The sequence below is a fragment of the Gouania willdenowi genome, chromosome 20 (genome assembly GCF_900634775.1).
Source record: "Gouania willdenowi chromosome 20, fGouWil2.1, whole genome shotgun sequence".
NCBI lineage: Eukaryota > Metazoa > Chordata > Actinopteri > Blenniiformes > Gobiesocidae > Gouania > Gouania willdenowi.
The window spans coordinates 14,804,038-14,820,507 of NC_041063.1; the positions used below are offsets into that span (position 1 = coordinate 14,804,038).

General features: G+C 36.6%; 2 protein-coding genes across 2 annotated transcripts; one reads left to right on the forward strand and one right to left on the reverse strand.

The window, feature by feature from the left end:
- The first annotated feature begins 684 nt into the window (after window positions 1-684).
- On the forward strand, window positions 685-3,514 carry mnx1 (motor neuron and pancreas homeobox 1). Its single transcript, XM_028434781.1, has 3 exons — window positions 685-1,243; window positions 1,856-2,016; window positions 3,068-3,514. The coding sequence occupies exons 1-3, from the start codon at window positions 748-750 to the stop codon at window positions 3,353-3,355; spliced, it is 945 nt and encodes a 314-aa protein (XP_028290582.1). The 5' UTR covers window positions 685-747; the 3' UTR covers window positions 3,356-3,514.
- A 3,324-nt stretch (window positions 3,515-6,838) lies between these two features.
- nom1 (nucleolar protein with MIF4G domain 1) lies at window positions 6,839-16,447 on the reverse strand. The gene is made up of 11 exons (XM_028435140.1): window positions 15,545-16,447; window positions 15,353-15,459; window positions 13,538-13,733; window positions 11,477-11,800; window positions 11,278-11,388; window positions 10,214-10,384; window positions 8,952-9,073; window positions 8,722-8,854; window positions 8,140-8,271; window positions 7,948-8,057; window positions 6,839-7,177 (listed from the first exon to the last, which is right to left on the reverse strand). The coding sequence occupies exons 1-11, from the start codon at window positions 16,445-16,447 to the stop codon at window positions 7,000-7,002; spliced, it is 2,487 nt and encodes an 828-aa protein (XP_028290941.1). The 3' UTR covers window positions 6,839-6,999.
- Window positions 16,448-16,470: the final 23 nt, after the last annotated feature.

Below are 16,470 nucleotides of genomic sequence, written 5' to 3' on the forward strand. Positions count from 1 at the left end.
TGATGTGCACGCGCCCTGGAAGCACGTGGCATTCATTGCAACCTAAAATAAAGATGGTTTCTAAACAAAACAAACATTAAAAAAAAAAAAAAAAAAAATGGGTTATGAAAAATCACTATCAAAACTAAAATTATAAAGGTTCATAATTAATCTTTGCCTGTTAAAAACAACTAAAATTTGATCGAAATTGAGCGCAAATGTTGTTGTACCATTTTGGCACAATGAAATAAAAGCTTTCTGCAAATTTAATTTGTGTTTATAAGTGATAATGTTTGATGTTATAGAGTTTTAGTGAAAGGGAGTTGTGTTGAGAGTAAATGGTCAAAAAAAGCACAGTGATTTTATTCATGTATTCACTTTTTTGTCAAAAATCTTGAGCTGTAATGATCGGAAATGTTGTGCCAAACACAATCCTTAATGGACACCTGAAAACGACCTCCTGATAATTTATATTCAATATTAACAGCAGATTAACAAAGCAAATGGTTTATTATAAACATCTGGGTCCTTTCCCTATAGCAGTGCGTAAAGGTGATATTAAGGCTTTTGGGTGAGTGCTGACGTGTGGGACAGCCCCCACCGGCGGCTCAACCAATCACCTCCATCGGACATGAATTAAGTGTCACACTGAGCTCCTCTCTCGCACTTCGGATCAGATCACAACTTTTCAGAGGTGGGAAAACAAGCACAGTTTTTCCTCTTCAGTAGATCAGCAGCAGAGGGCGACCAGTGCGCAGCGGGTGCCCAATGGAGAAATCCAAAAACTTTCGCATTGATGCTCTTTTAGCAGTCGATACACCAAAGGCTCAGACCTCTCCTCTCGCTCTTGTCACGTCTCTGTCTTCCTCCTCATCTTCATCCTCCATCCAATCATCCAGCGTGACGGCCACCAGCTGCGGCGGAGAGTCTTTACGCACAGAGACACCGTCTCCTCCGCGGATTTCCAGCTGCGGTTTGATCCCCAAACCGGGTTTCCTGAACAGCCCGCACAGCATGGTTGGATTACACCCGCAGAGCACCGCAGGGATCCCCGCACAGGCGCTCTATGGCCACCCCATGTACACGTACTCCGCTGCTGCGCTCGCAGGCCAACACCCCGCTCTGTCCTACTCATATCCCCACGGCTCCCATCACCACCACACCAGCGATCCCATTAAACTGACCGCCAGCACCTTCCAGCTGGACCACTGGCTCCGTGTGTCCACGGCTGGGATGATGCTTCCGAAAATGTCTGACTTCAACAGTGAGTAGATGTTTGATTTCTGATAAATCTGCAAAGACAGGTCTTGGATTTTTCAATTATATATATATATATATATATATATATATATATATATATATATATATATATATATATATATATATATATATATTCTGGTACTGATCCATAGAAAATATTATTCATGCAAAATGTAGTCCTGCTTGATGCTAGTATGGAGACTGCATACAGGACAAGACTGAATGGAGAGGCTGTCACGATGATGGTTTTCTGAGAGGAACTAAAATGGACAGATAATGGACAGTGGGAAAGTGACAGACGGGTGTGAAACCCACAGGCGACATGCTATTTGCTCACCAGATACTGCCTTCTTGTTTCTTCTGGCTTTGACAGATTTGTTCAAAAATGAAGTGACAAATAGCTCGTCTATGGACATATTCATGTGTGAACCAGATAGTAAAAATTCAAAAAAGAGAATACTAATTTAAAAATGTATATATTTGCATATGACGCATCAAAAGCAGATTAGCTAATGGATATATAATCTCTATTTTTTTTTTTTTTTTTTTTTTGAAACTGTCTCATTTAAAGAAATGGTGACATTTTGTGTGTATTTAATATTTTTGGATGATGCAGGTCAAGCGCAGTCCAACCTGTTGGGAAAGTGCAGACGACCACGGACCGCTTTCACCAGTCAGCAGCTTCTGGAGCTGGAGCATCAGTTCAAGCTGAACAAGTATCTGTCCCGACCGAAGCGCTTTGAGGTGGCCACTTCCCTCATGCTGACGGAAACACAGGTACAAAAAAAAAAAACCCCAAAATAAAACACACACACACAAAAAAACCAAGTTATAGTGTGTTTTTAAGGATATAGATAAAGAGATAACAAAAAGAACCTCTATATCGCACTGTATGATGTTCTAATTTTATATGCAATGTGTGGCAAGACCTTCACTATAACTATATTTTTTTTGTTTTTGTTTTGTTTTTTGGTTTTGTGCTCAGTGATAATAATAATAATAATAATAATAATAATAATAATAATAATAATAATAATAATAATAATAATAATAATAATACCTGGGTATTGTTATTTTTACAATTTTCTGCAACATAGAGTTTGTATACTGTAGCACATAATAGGCTTGCGCACAATGTAGAAATTTAGTGAGTATGACTCAAAAAATAGTATATATATTTTAAATTTTCTTAATTTTTTTTTCAGTTTTTTCATTTTAAGTTTTCTTTTTTTTCTATACAATAACACGAAATACACCTTTTAAAAAATATAAATAATGTATTATTTATCTATTTACTACTACTACTACTACTACTAATAATAATAATAATAATAATAATAATAATGATTATTATTATTATTATTATTATTATTATAGTAATAATAATTTTCTTGCTAAATATAATGTTTGCATATGCACTCATTTCGTACAAGTAAATGTACAAAATGACTAAAATAAAAACATATACATTTACAGAAAAATACACTAGACAACAAAGACAGCAGATAATGACTCCAAAAACACCCAAAAGACTAACACAATAATATTTTTTCTTGCTAAATATAATGCTTGCATATCAATGTTTTATGAGAAACAGTTTTAAAAATGTATTTGCAAGATTTTAAAGGTCAGGGTCAAAATGATAACTGTCAATCACAAATCTAACTTCAACTATCTATTAATGGACAAAAAATGTAGATGTCTCAAAAAAAAAAAAAAAGAAGAAGAAGAAGAAGAAACAGCTGCTTATGGTCAAAGTAGAAAACCATTTTTTTTAAAGACCTAATATTGATGCAATGTAATGTTTTACATTTTTTTCTTAATCCAGGTTAAAATCTGGTTCCAAAACCGCCGCATGAAGTGGAAGAGAAGCAAGAAGGCCAAAGAACAGGCCGCTCAGGAGGCCGAGAAACAGAAAGGAGCCAAAGGTGGACAGGACAAGTCAGACGGACACCAACAGTCGGACTATCACAGCAAGACAGAGACAAAAAACGGCAGGATAAGAGACTTCAGGGACAGTGACGACGACGAGGATGAAAAATATCTGTACAACTCATCAGACTGTTCCACAGACGATGAGCGGAATCACAACAGTGACGTCAGTCCGCAGCCGTGAGGAGACGCTTCATCTGTAATAAACTCTATTCTTGCATGTTCTTCTTCATTAAACTCCAGAATTAATGAGATATTATTCTCTGTATGTCAGCAATAGACAGTTGAGTCATATAACGGGCTATAAACGTGAACATAAAGCCTCATCCCGCTGCAGGTAAACTGGGACGCGCTGCATGGTCGGATGATGCGTTTTAGTGGCCTGGGAATTTACAAACTTCATTAGTTAATCTCAGCAATACTCCTAAAATATCACAAAAAAAAAAAAAATAGCCAGCAGTTATTTGTCATTTTTAGTTATTTTTATTCAGATTGCATCCCATCACTCAGCTGGAATTATTTTTCTATACTGTATGTATATAACAGTCATAAAAAGTGCATGCTAAATTATTAGTAGCGTCTCTCTTGTTGTGAAATAAATTGTTTTATATTATTTGCTTGGTTTTTCCTCTTTTTATTTCTTGTTCTGTTGAAACTGCTGTGTGGATTGATGGTCAGTGGGAGTGTTGGTGCGCGCACACACACACACACACACACACACACACACACACACAGAGGCTGGTGTTGTTCCCAGTGCTCTGACAGGCCAGGTCATGGGAATTACCGTTAATGGAGCTGTCGGATCTGTGCAAACGTGCAGTGAGAGCAAACAGAGAGTCGGCAGCAGACACAGGAAACATTTCACACCACACTAGCAATGGGATTGTATTAATAGAGCATCTAAAAGGAGCGTTGGACCACTGCACTGCACTTTGGACTAAAGTACAGGTCGGATCTGCACAAATATTACAGAATTGTTTTCAGGAAAATTAATTTATGGTATGCCTCTGAGGAAGACTGACAAATATGTCAGATTAAAGTAAATTTCCTGAAAAAAATTGTCTATAATATATTATTTAAAAAAAAAAAAAAAAAAAAAAAAATGAACTTGCTGGAAATAGAAATGTTTTATTACCTTAACTAGATTTATCTTATTTTATTTAATTCTGTCTAAAAAACACAAACCTTGCTGCTGAATATTTAAGTGTGTGATGTGAAAAATAAAACCCATTCATTGTTGTTTTTTGTGTGTAAATAAATAGGGGTGGGACAATATACAAAGTTAATTTGCGAAACGATAAATGAACTGGGTTCACAATAATGATAAGGGACAATTTTTTTGGAAAGGAAAATGTTGTTTTTTTTTTAAATGCAGTTTTAAAATATCCATGCTTTTTTATTTGATTATTTATTATTATTATTATTATTTACAAACTGTGCATACATGGTTTAACCTATTTAATTCAAGTGAATAAAATATATAAAACAAACAATAACACAAATATGACACATTTCCCTATATAAAGTGCAAAAAGTGCCACTCTGCAAATATTGCGATACACACTATAGCATCGGCCATATACCTCATGAGATTTTAATGTTGCTAAATCTTGTCACACAAAATAATGTGTTCACCTTAATAAATAGCCTGGGTTAAAGATTTCCTTTGGCTTACAGATAGGCATTGATCAGGAGTTTCAAACATATGACCCACGAGCCAAAGCTAACCTATCAGAAGCTTCATTTTGGCCCCAAGCCATTTTTGCCAAGTGTGAAAGTTAGAGATGGGACAACATTCTCACCTGTAAAATTCGTACTGATGATTATTGTTCAACGTGTTTAAAATGTAAATTATTGATACTTGATTGGTTAATGTTAAACTTCATCATATAGCATAAGTCGCAAATCCACGCTAATTGTCTTTTAAAGAAAATACATGATTTAATATTTTACTATATTCCTTCTTTATAATTTCATTTATTGGTTTCCTTAGCAACATTTCTCCCCACATTGCTTTATTCTTTTTTAAATGTATGGCCCCAAAAGCCAAAACACATTTTCAATGTTTCTTTCAAGTATTGCATAAAGTAACGCTGAAGTACAAATTTAGAATTAGGATATTTCACATATAACAGGTTTTGATTTTCTTGTTTCTATGTTACTTGTGTGTGCATTACTTAAAAAAAAAGTTTTTTTTATCAGAGTTGCCATCCATTAAGGTCCTGTACTGCTACATTAATATACTACAGTACAAGTGTAAAACTATGGAATCCAACTGACTGTGTCTTCTGCATTATAAGAACACCTGTCTGTCTGTCTATCTGTTTGCTTTAGCCTTAGCAGACTTAATCAAAGTTCACCTGAAGGTCAACCCCATGCAATACATCACCAGGTGAGGCCGACGAAACAATGAACTATGCATGAACTGCACAGTAGCTTATTGATACATTGTCTTTTACTTAAAAAAAAAAAAAAAAAAAAGCTGATGGCTGATTTTGACTCAGCCATCTTTATTTTTAACTGGTGCACTCGTGTCAATGCTGTAATATGCCATTGCTGGCACTTTAGCCTTCTTAAACATTGCCGGCAGATAAAACAACTCTATACTAATGAGTAAAAATTTCCTCCTGACCGTAGTGTCCATTTTCTGACCTCAGGCCACACTAAATCATCACACTGATACAAGCTGCACCAATGGAGATAATTAATATGAACAAGTTCTAACAGAAGGATTCCACTATGCCAGTTATCTGGGAGGATGCTGGTGTCAGCGAGCGAACAACAGACCCCGGGTCTTTTCATTCACAGTGAATGAATGGCTTCACTGCCGTGGTCCATGTCACACTCTCAGCAGCCGAGGAAGGATATTAACAAAGGGCCCAACTGGTTAAACTGTGTAGTGTTACGTCCTGCTGTACAAAACCAACAGAGATGAAAACAAATCTATTTCTATAAAGCTGGGGACTTATTGTGGGGATGCTTTCCTCTGCTTCTCAACAGAAAAAAAAAAAAAATCACGTGATTTCTCACAGCCAATCAGAGCCATCTGTGCCTAGAAACAAAACATCACTCAAAACCACAGTTTAAACATGCTTAACGTCCAATTTGAACTCACCCGATAGTTAATAATAAATAATGCTATATAGCTAATAACAAATGTTCATCTTGTTTTCTTCAACAGACAAGACTGAAGGCAAATACTAAATGCTAAAGAATTCAAATTACATTACATAACCACCATTGTCTGTTTGAGGCAATCAGGTTGTGGGTTACAGCCCTGATGCTGTCTTCCTTAGTTTGCAGAGTTTTACATGTAATCCTTAATTCAATTGTTTCCCTCTGGATAACCCTACCTAAACATATATGTTAGCGTTAGCATTAAAATACTTATTTTTGTATTGTCTAAATAAGAATTGATTAAAACATGTTCAGTAATTTAAAGAACGCATTAAGTGGAGTGTATTCAACAAATCACACTCTTTGTATAGATTGAAAATGTATCTATCCTCAATGAAAATAAAAACAGTACATTTACCCTCAAATGCAAAAAATGTATGGACCTTAACAGACATTGAGTATAAAATGAACATTAATAAACAATTTTGTTGTTGTGAAGTAAATTTTTTTAAACTAAACTTTGGATTATGTAGGAATAATTGGAGAATTATAACAGGAATTTGTGTATTTTAATCAAATATTACACGTTTGAAGAGAAGACGTAATAACTGTCAAAAGTATGTACAAGAATATCTGAAGGAAAAGTGAAAACTTTTCATTTAACATCATAGGTTTGTCATTTTCATTTAAAAAGCCAGAAAGCAAAGTGTGTTAAAGTTTGAGTTTGTCCTCTTTGGCCTCCATGGCTGTCGAGGCTAACTGGGCGCGCTCCGACAGCACGGCTGCTTGCTCAGGTGTTCCCTGCGACGAGGCGTTCTTCAGGAGAAAGTGGCTGATGAAAAGCTTCAAGCTTTCCCGCAGCATTCCTAGCTTGGGAATTCCTGAAATCCTGGTGAATGGAAACAATGGGAGATGTTGATTTTTAAACTCTCCAGTAAATGGGTAAGGTAGTAAAAAAAAAAAAGAAAGGAGGATTTATTTTGTTAGCTGATATTTAACATCTAAAAAAAAAAAAGTCAGTAGTTTTCCAGTTTGACTCCATTATTAAATATTTCATTAGAAAAACAAGAATAATTGAATTGAATGAGTTTAAAATCTTTGTGTTCCTCAATAAAACCAACACAAATTTCAGATTAGATATAAATAAAAATTAAATAACAACATAAAACCAATAAAATGAATTAATTTACATTGTTAAATTAGTTTCCATCAGAATTTCTTTTGGACTTTACTTTTTCACCTGACAAAAACAATACAAAAAGGCAGGATCACTAAGATTATGACTAAAATGCATGATTATTTCATATAAAAATAAAAACTATAGAAAGATAGAATTGCTTTTAAAACTTAACTTATTCTGAAGTAATTTTGTTCAATCACTTGCTCATTTTGACACAGGGCCAGGTTAGTTGTAGTCTTGCTTCAGCTGATTATCTTATTATTTATTATCAGTTTCTTATTTCCCTTTTAAGAACTAACTTTTAGAGTTTATTGAAGTTTATGTTCATTAAAGTGACAGCGACAGCACTTCCTAAATTAATTTGCAACTTTAAAAAATAAATCTTAAAGGCTTTTCATGATGCATAATGTTTTTAAAGTTACATCTAGTTTTCTTTCATAAAACTAACTTACTATTTCTGCCTAAATCATGAAACTCACCTTCCAAATATGTTGGTCAGCTCCTCAGGCTCACTTTCTATCAGTACCTTGGTGAGCATCTGACGCAGGAAGCGCACAGTCGTCTTATCTAATTCCCCAAACTCAATCACCTACAGTAACCACAGAAAAAGGCAACAGTCAAGTACATTCTGCTCTGTTGACCATAATAAAGTCACTCAACATGTCACTCACTTTAAGTATTGAGAGTGAGAGGCACTTCTTCTGCAGGAAGTAAGCAACAAGTTGCACCAGATTGCTAAAGTTGCTGCTGCCGAGGTTGGACAGCTCCTTGAATTTGTCCCAAAGGCTGAACTGGAACGTCATCTAGAAGGAGACAGAGAAGGTTCCCATACTCACACTGGCTGCTTCCCACAGGTAAGCCTTGCATTTATGCAGCTAAAACGTGAAGGGCAAACATTCCCGCCTGCTCCCATTCAGGCTCTTTGAACAGCACAATGTTCATCACTTTCTGATATGAGCCTCTGGGTCTGCAGGTAGGAAGTGTGGTGTCGCCCCCATTGTTTGATCTCCCAGCTTGTCTTTAGGTGTGAGAGGTGAGCTGATGGTCACACAGGTCACACACTGTGTGTGAGTCTGGGTGGTCGCACGCAAACATCAGGTAATTAAAGCCCTAAATGTGACCTTTTTCACTGTTTACACAAACTTATCTGAGCGTGGAGTCATCACATCCTATAAATTGTGTACCGAGGGCTTTATATAAAGAGTTGCTGATCCCTTCTTTTACTTGGTTTTAACGCTCTTTGGTAGTTATACCTGGAGGTGGCGGTTTTGTGAGCAAAACTTTTCTCCCAGAACAGCGTAAAAGGCGTTGAAGGATTTCTCTTGTAGACAGCAGTCAATCAGAACATGAACAATCTCTCTCTCCTGCTTGTCTTTCAGACCCATCCTGCACCAATGACAAATAAAAGAACACATTTCAGTCACAAAAAAAAAAAAAAAAAAGACCAATAATTCAAAACAGCCAGATGTGAGCTGCAACAAACCTCAGCAGTTTCTCATAAGCATCCAGGTAGTCCTCACTGGTCATCAGAACACAGAAGATGTTTCTCCTGACCTCCGTGTTCATCCTCTGCTTCTTCGCCAGCGCTAAAACATTGGCACTGAACTAAAACCAAAGTGAATATTCTGGTTTAATGAAATACTCATTTTTATACATATAAAAATGAGTATTTCATATTGTATAAATATTTTATATATTGAGTTTATGGCTGTCACAAGTTCTACATGTTAAAATAATTTAACTAGTTAACTCAATATTACATTTAACCAAATAAAGCTTTCAGTGCATTGATTGGTGGACCCACATACTGTACATCATCTTTCTTTTTTTGCATATTTGAGCACAATCATTTTTTCCTCTATAACTACCATTAATTAGGCTTTTATGAGTAAATTCCACAAAATTCTGAAATAATGTTGGTCTCGCCACTAAATTCTAAAATTTCTAAAAATTTAAATAGACACTAATAACATTGTGAAACAGTTTCCCCACCATTTTGATTTATTAGACAAAACAGGTAAAAGATGAACTAAAAAGACTGAATATTTTCATAGTTTTTCCAACATAGGATGCATAAATCGAATAACTCAATTTGGAGTGAATAAATCCATTTTAATCTTCTTTTCCACGTAACAAATGTAATGCTATTAAGTTATAAACAAAATATCAGTGGTATGATCCAAAATAATGACTTTGGCCTACTTTGTTTCAATAATAGAGCGTTGATGCAATGATTTAACATACACAATTATAGATATGCCAAAATTAGGCAGAAAAGGTTTTTAAGTGTATGTTATAGAACACAGTTCAGTTATAGTGATGTATTATTATAATAGTTGAGGGAATAATAAAAAAATTAAAGTCCCATTGAAATTCAAAACTTTAGATGGTCACTAAATAAATAAAAATATATTACTTAAATCTGGTTCAACACACTTATCAACCATCTAAGTTAATGTTTGGGAAAATTTGGCCCAAAATAAAAAAAATTAAAAAAGGAAATAAGAGTTTAAGTAAAAAACAGATGTTATATGTTCACGCACTTTAATCTTGAAATGTAAGTACTTTAGTTTAAGGAAAAAAAAACAGGCAAACAATAAACTTGAAATGTCTCTTATATGTGTGTGTGTGCATCGGTACTGTGCATTTACATGTGATTAATTACAAAATTTACATGTATAGTTAATGAAAATTGTTTTAAAATGTCCAGCACTTAGTTCTTTAGTAGCTGCCTTTGGACTCTACCTGTCCTGTAGTGTTACTCTGTGATGTGCTCGTGTCTTCTTGTTTGCTGATCATCGGTGCTCCGCTCCACGATGACCCAACGATCCACCAGCGTCCCACCTGCTCTGCTGACAGCAGGTTCTCTAAGGACACCCTGAGCTTCATGTCACTGCCTGCTGCCCTCTTCTGAATCTGAGAGTCACATGGTTAATCAAAGATCAGCTGCCACACAGACACCATCAGCCTCATAACTCCAATGTAGAACAGACACAGTAGCGTCATCCTGAAAATGATCATTAAAGACACTCTGAGGTCATCTAGTGGTATAAAAGAGCACTACAAAAAAAAAAAAAAACATCATCCCCACCGGCGCCCATTACCCCCAAAAAAATCTATAAATGTATGGAATTAACAGGGAACAAGTAACATCATATTTCATAATTAATCAAAGACTGGATTAAACAAATCACCTGCATAAAAAGCAAATTAAAAAATGCAGGTAATAATGAAACATTGTTTGCAGTCTGTGCCAAACGATTTAGGAAAAAAACACGGTAATTCAGTGCACATGTGAAATGAATCATGTTTCATAATGCAAGTAACATATTTCATAAATAAATTAGAACTGAAAAACTAAATTGAACTCACCACTTGCATAAAAAATGAAGTGAAAATGCAGCAGTTAAAAATAAAGGAAATAAAATTGTTTACAATCTGTGGCAAAAAGCTTCAGAAAACAAAACAGGAAATTCATTTTTTTAAGTCAGCTATTGAAAGATTGTCTATTGTTCCGCTCCATGAGTAGTAAATGCTGACGTAAATCCTTATTTTTTGCACTTTAGTTTCACGTTATAGTTTGTTCCCGGTCCATATTTAATGCTGTCTAATCATTTAATGCTCTTTGAATTTCTGCTACATTTTTACGCTGCTCATTATAACTTTCTTTGTGTGGTTAGTGTTAATGATCCTTAATGTCAATGAAGAAAGTCATTTTAAAAGAAATTGAAAATGTGCTCCTGTTTGTTGCACTTCACCTGTCATACCTTACATAAATATAGTCAAAGTTCACTATGACGGTCCCTTACCAGAGTTCTCTGCAGCTTCCTCATTCTCTCCACAGGCTCAGGATCATATCCAGGAATCTTCCTCATGTCATTGTTCTTCAAAGCCAACATAGTTTCCAGCATGAAACGCACCTAGACACAAGATTACAAGTGGTACCCAATGAGCATCAATAGGTTCAATGTATCTGCTGGGTTTGTGTGCACATTTTACGTTTCCTACCCTGGTCTGATCCTGAAATTGGGCGCCCACGCCACTCGCCTTGCGCTGAGCTTCAGAGATGAGTTCCTTTAGAGCCACAGGGTCGTCCTTTCTCAGGGCGAAGCCGACGTTTCTCAGCACAGAGAGAACCAACTCTATGTCCTTCTCTGTAAAAGTGTCCACCAGCAGCTTCAGGATGTCAGAGATGAGGACAGAATGTACCACCTGGAAGTTATAGAGGTGAGCAATGATGGCCACCAGGTTGTCGCATTCTTTGCCTTCGCTGGGGTTTTTGTACGTCTCGTCAAACTTATGCACAACGGTCTCCAGGAAATGAGCTCCTACCTGAAAAAACAAAACAAAAACATGTTATTTAAGCTGATGTCAGTGTGTAGATAGTGTTTACTTTAAGTTTTAATCCAAAATGACACTGAATAACTGTGTTCACAATGTCAGGCTATTTGAAATGGCTCAGAATCCTCTCTCATGTGATTTAATGGTTACTTTGTAGCTCATAACCATGTTTGAGACCAATAGATTATTACAATTTGACAGCAAAAAGTGTTACAATCTGGGGAATTATTATTATTTTTTTGTGTCTGTTCAGGACATTTGTGCGGTGGAGAGTTGGAGCTCGCCTCTCACATTTGTCCATTTCTATATCTGGACGTCTTCGCTCCGTGTGTGGTACGTGCGGTTTTACTATCCTAATATGAACAGAACTCTGCCCTGTGGGCTGGTGTATGCTCGATAAGCATGTCTGCAATACGGGAGCTACCACATCCCATAGTGAGACATCTCACAAAATACTATGAAATAAAACTTTAGATTATTTACATAACCCCGACTAATATGAGTGAGAGGTCTCACCAGACAATCCTTCTCGTTTGGGCGAGTGAGAAGAGGTGCTTATTTTGAATGACACGCTGCCGTCCGCCTCCTCCTCTTTTAGGAGGTGGGTCTGCCCCCGGTGGACGGACACATTTCACCAGCCAATCAGGATTGGCGGACTGAGAAAAATGCTTCTGAGGGCTGCAGTGTGTGCACCCCATAGTGAGACATCGCACTCATATTACTCATAGAACCAGGGTTATGTAAATAACCTAAAGTTTTTATCAACATATTGGAATTGAATATAAACATTAACCGATGTAAGACCGTGACAGAGAAACAATCTTATCAAAAAAGCGGTAATATGACTAGAGCTACATTCTTTTTTTTTTTAAATTATTATACATTATTCTTCAACAGGATAGGTCAAAATCAGAGTCAAATTTCACTCAGGGCTGGCATTACATCAGCGGTTTCCAACCTGTTTTAGGTCTTCACCCTATTTTAATATCACAATTTTTTGGCATCTCTAGAAAATTTTGTTTTTCTCTCTAAAATTAACTTTTGATAATGTTTGTTGTTGCCAGGATTTGTGTACAAAGTGACAAGATGCACCAGCTCAAATATTTTTATGCTGCATTTTATTTGAATTAGATTTATATTTAAAAAGGTGAGAGTATAGAATACAGTTATTTAAGATTGTTGGGGTCACGACCCAAACAATGCATTACATTATTATGTTTTTCCCGTGTGCAGTTGTAGGGGTACATGGCTTCAGGTTAAATGTCTGGAATTTGGGAACCACTGTACTAAAGAAAACACATCATCGCCCTCTAGTGTTAGTAAAAGTAAACACAGGGTACATTTCTGCATAACTAGATTCCTTATAAAATTAAAATAAATACGTTTTTCTACATTTATTCCAAAGAAAAAAAAGACTGTGGCAAATCCTTAAGTTCTAACCCTGTTTCAAAAAAGGTATCCAAATGCAAAAATAACCTACACTAGCTACATTTTAGTCTAAAAACATTACAAATGATCATACTTTAAATTTAAATTGTACAGAAAAGTGATGAATAAAGTCTTTTAAAATGCACAAGTGTAAAATCTCTGATCTGATAACTATATTTAGACATAAAGTACTCCTGCAAAACAGGCACAAACACATTTATCAGTGTCCTTTATCAAAACTGCAGAGGTCCTGCTTGTTGATTGTTGCGAGTATGAAAACAGAAGCTTCCGTATACATACTTCCAGGCCCACGGCGTGATGGAGGACGCTGACGAGCAGGACGTGCTCCATCAACAGTCTGTCTGGCATCACGGTGGGAGTAACGCAGGCGGCGAGAAGCAGTTGGGTCAGGGTGTCGTTCATGTCCTTCCTACTGTAGCTCATGTACAGATCCTCCAGCTGACTGCAGATGGACGCCATGTTGGCCTCACTCAGCCTGAGGGAGGGAGTCAGTCAATGCATCACTTCAGCAACAATAGTTCATTCAAATTCATGCAACTCAAAAATATGTTACAAGGTCAAAGCAATGATGGAGTCTAACGCAGAAATGATTGAATAATTACATAATAAAATCAAATATTAAATTACAATTGTCCTACATCAAAGAATGGTGGGAAATTGTGTTACTTACATCATATTATTAAATAGTGTACAAAATACTTGTACAATGTGTGCAAGGCAGATATTGTTTATAGATGTCATTTGACTATTTTTTGCCTATATATGTATATATATATATTGGAAAATATAAACAAATAAACAAATATACAGTATATTCCAATTCCTACGAACAAATATTTACCTTTTTGTTCGCAATGTATGTTGCAGTTTGATTAGAGCACACATGCTAGCCAACAATCTCTGCGTGCATCAATTCTAGAATCAATTTTAAACACCATTTGTACATCAAGCAAACACAATCTAAAACTTAAAGGTAGTCAGTATTTTCTGCATCTAAACATATTACATTTAAGAACAAACTAAATATGTTAATACTGATTAAATGCAAAATAAAATATTACTCAAAATCAAGCAGTTTATTATAATTGTTTAGATAATTTAATTAACTAGTACAGTGCCAGACGGAAATATGGATTCATATAGTGAGAACTTAAATAGAGTTAGCAATTATGGGCAAAAGAGTATGTGTTTGAAGGTTGGATGTACAAAAAGGTGTACATACTGTGTCCTCTAGTGTTAGAAAGGGGTACATTTGTGGGTGCAAAGTAAAATAGCATGTGCAATTTCCCTGGTGTAATTCTATGAGATGTGAGCATGATAAATAAAGTTTGCACCAATGTTTGCTGGACTTAAGCAAATGGATAATAAATGTCATCCCCTGCCCTTAGACCCTCCGTCGGCAAGGATAAACTCAAAAAACCCAGTGGGAAAATGAATTACACACAAACATGTCATGTACATCCAAGGTGCGCATGAAGTTATAAACACGTGGTGAAAATATCAGCGTTTTTAATGGCGTGTTCACGGAAAAATGCGCATGTTTCACCGTTTGCTTTGAGCATAGCCGCTGGCATTGCCAAGCAATAACTTTCGGTAACTATTTGAGTCTATTTCGAACTTCCGTTGTTGCAACTCTCTCTCTCTAACCGGCTCTGTGTGCTTGCTGCATGTACATACATGGTGCGTATTAGGTTATAAATATGTGGTGAAATATCAGCGTTTATAATGCTGCGTTCGTGGAGAAATGTGCATGTTTACACGGACTTTGCGGGCATGTGTTCACAGTACAGAGCCAGAGAATAACCGGACGCCTCCCCCCCTCATGTCCGGTCTAACCCGCGTTCAAAATAAAATAACATTTAAATAAACGTTTTGCAACGTAATCACCAAATAAGTCAAAAAATAATGGATGCACACACTCGGGCTATGCACAAGCTGTTAAAAGTTTCAGGTCGAACAGACACTGCGTCAGGGAGATATGCGCTCCACACACACGCAGCTGTTCCTTGTATTTATATATAGATAGATGTTGTTATGCAGCAATAATACCCTGTAAAAGCTGTAATTATACTATATTAGGATTAGGATTCTAACCTGTTCACTAATCCTTTCACATTTCTTTTCAGCTTTTCCAGCTCAGCTTTGCGTTTATCATCTCCCATGAGGCGTAAGTGAGGCGGCACATACTTTGTAGCGGAGTTCTGTAAAAATAAAATACATATTTGTAATATTGTATAAGGAGTACACTGGGAATTTATCAGAATGGTGTTGAACATCAAAACTCACAACATCTGATGTGTTTGTGTTCTGGTCGTCTGCTTCCTTCGTGTTTTCATTGTCTGATTCAACGTCACTCTCATCCAGGTCATCATTCTCATCACCCATCTCCTCCTCCTCCTCCTCATCAAGGACAGAATCTTCCTCCTCCTCCACAGTATCTTCATCATCTTCATCCACATCAACATTACTGCCATCCTCATCCTCGCTGCCATCAGTCTCCATCTCTTCCTCGTTGTCGCTCTCATCCAGTTTCTCAAAGTTCTCCCTGGCCACATCCATGTCATCTTCCTCGCCATACATGGCTGTTGCTGCTGATGCTGATCCAGAGTCGATCAAGCCCAGGATGTAATCCAGTCCATCAGCCACAAAGGACTGAGGGAGGCTTTGCTTGTTCTTCCTCTTGTTTAGTCCGAGGCGCCTCTCTAACTTCTTGATCTCTCTGTCTTCCTGTTCGTTTGCTTCCATCAGAGCCAGTTTTCTAGACTCTTTAAGATTATTCACTTTCTTGCTTTTGTTGACAGATGAGGTGGGTTTGTTTGAGTTTGGTTTCACTGCTGGAGCATCTTTTCCACTCTCTGTCTCTGCTTTGACTGATTTCTTCTTCTTCTTCTTTGGCTTCTTCTTTTGTTGATCAGCTGCTGAAGTTTCTTCAACACAAGGGAGAATACACTCAGACTTCTTGCCTTCATAGTGATGCTTCATTTTAGCTTTTTTCAGCTTTCTTTTCTCTTTTCGTAGCTCCTTCCTGCTCTTCTTCCTCACAGCTCTCAATCCTCGGTCACTCTCTGTCTCTGCTTCTTCTGGGCCTCGTTTGCTTTGAACAAACTCATCCACGGATGCCATATATTTCTGTAACACTGCGTTTGTCTGCTTCTTCTTTTTGCCGCTTTGTTTCATCTTTCCTTTCATTTTTCAGTTCCTGGCTCTCTGCT

Excerpts from the sequence above, each read along its gene's own strand:
- nom1 (XM_028435140.1), bottom strand. The coding sequence starts at position 16,447 with ATGAAAGGAAAGATGAAACAAAGCGGCAAAAAGAAGAAGCAGACAAAC. Across the intron at positions 11,389-11,476 it reads AATTTCAGGATCAGACCAGG|GTGCGTTTCATGCTGGAAAC; the intron begins GTAGGAAACGTA and ends TCTTGTGTCTAG. Across the intron at positions 8,272-8,721 it reads CACAAAACCGCCACCTCCAG|ATGACGTTCCAGTTCAGCCT; the intron begins GTATAACTACCA and ends GTCTCCTTCTAG.
- mnx1 (XM_028434781.1), top strand. The coding sequence starts at position 748 with ATGGAGAAATCCAAAAACTTTCGCATTGATGCTCTTTTAGCAGTCGAT. Across the intron at positions 1,244-1,855 it reads GAAAATGTCTGACTTCAACA|GTCAAGCGCAGTCCAACCTG; the intron begins GTGAGTAGATGT and ends TGGATGATGCAG. Across the intron at positions 2,017-3,067 it reads TCATGCTGACGGAAACACAG|GTTAAAATCTGGTTCCAAAA; the intron begins GTACAAAAAAAA and ends TTCTTAATCCAG.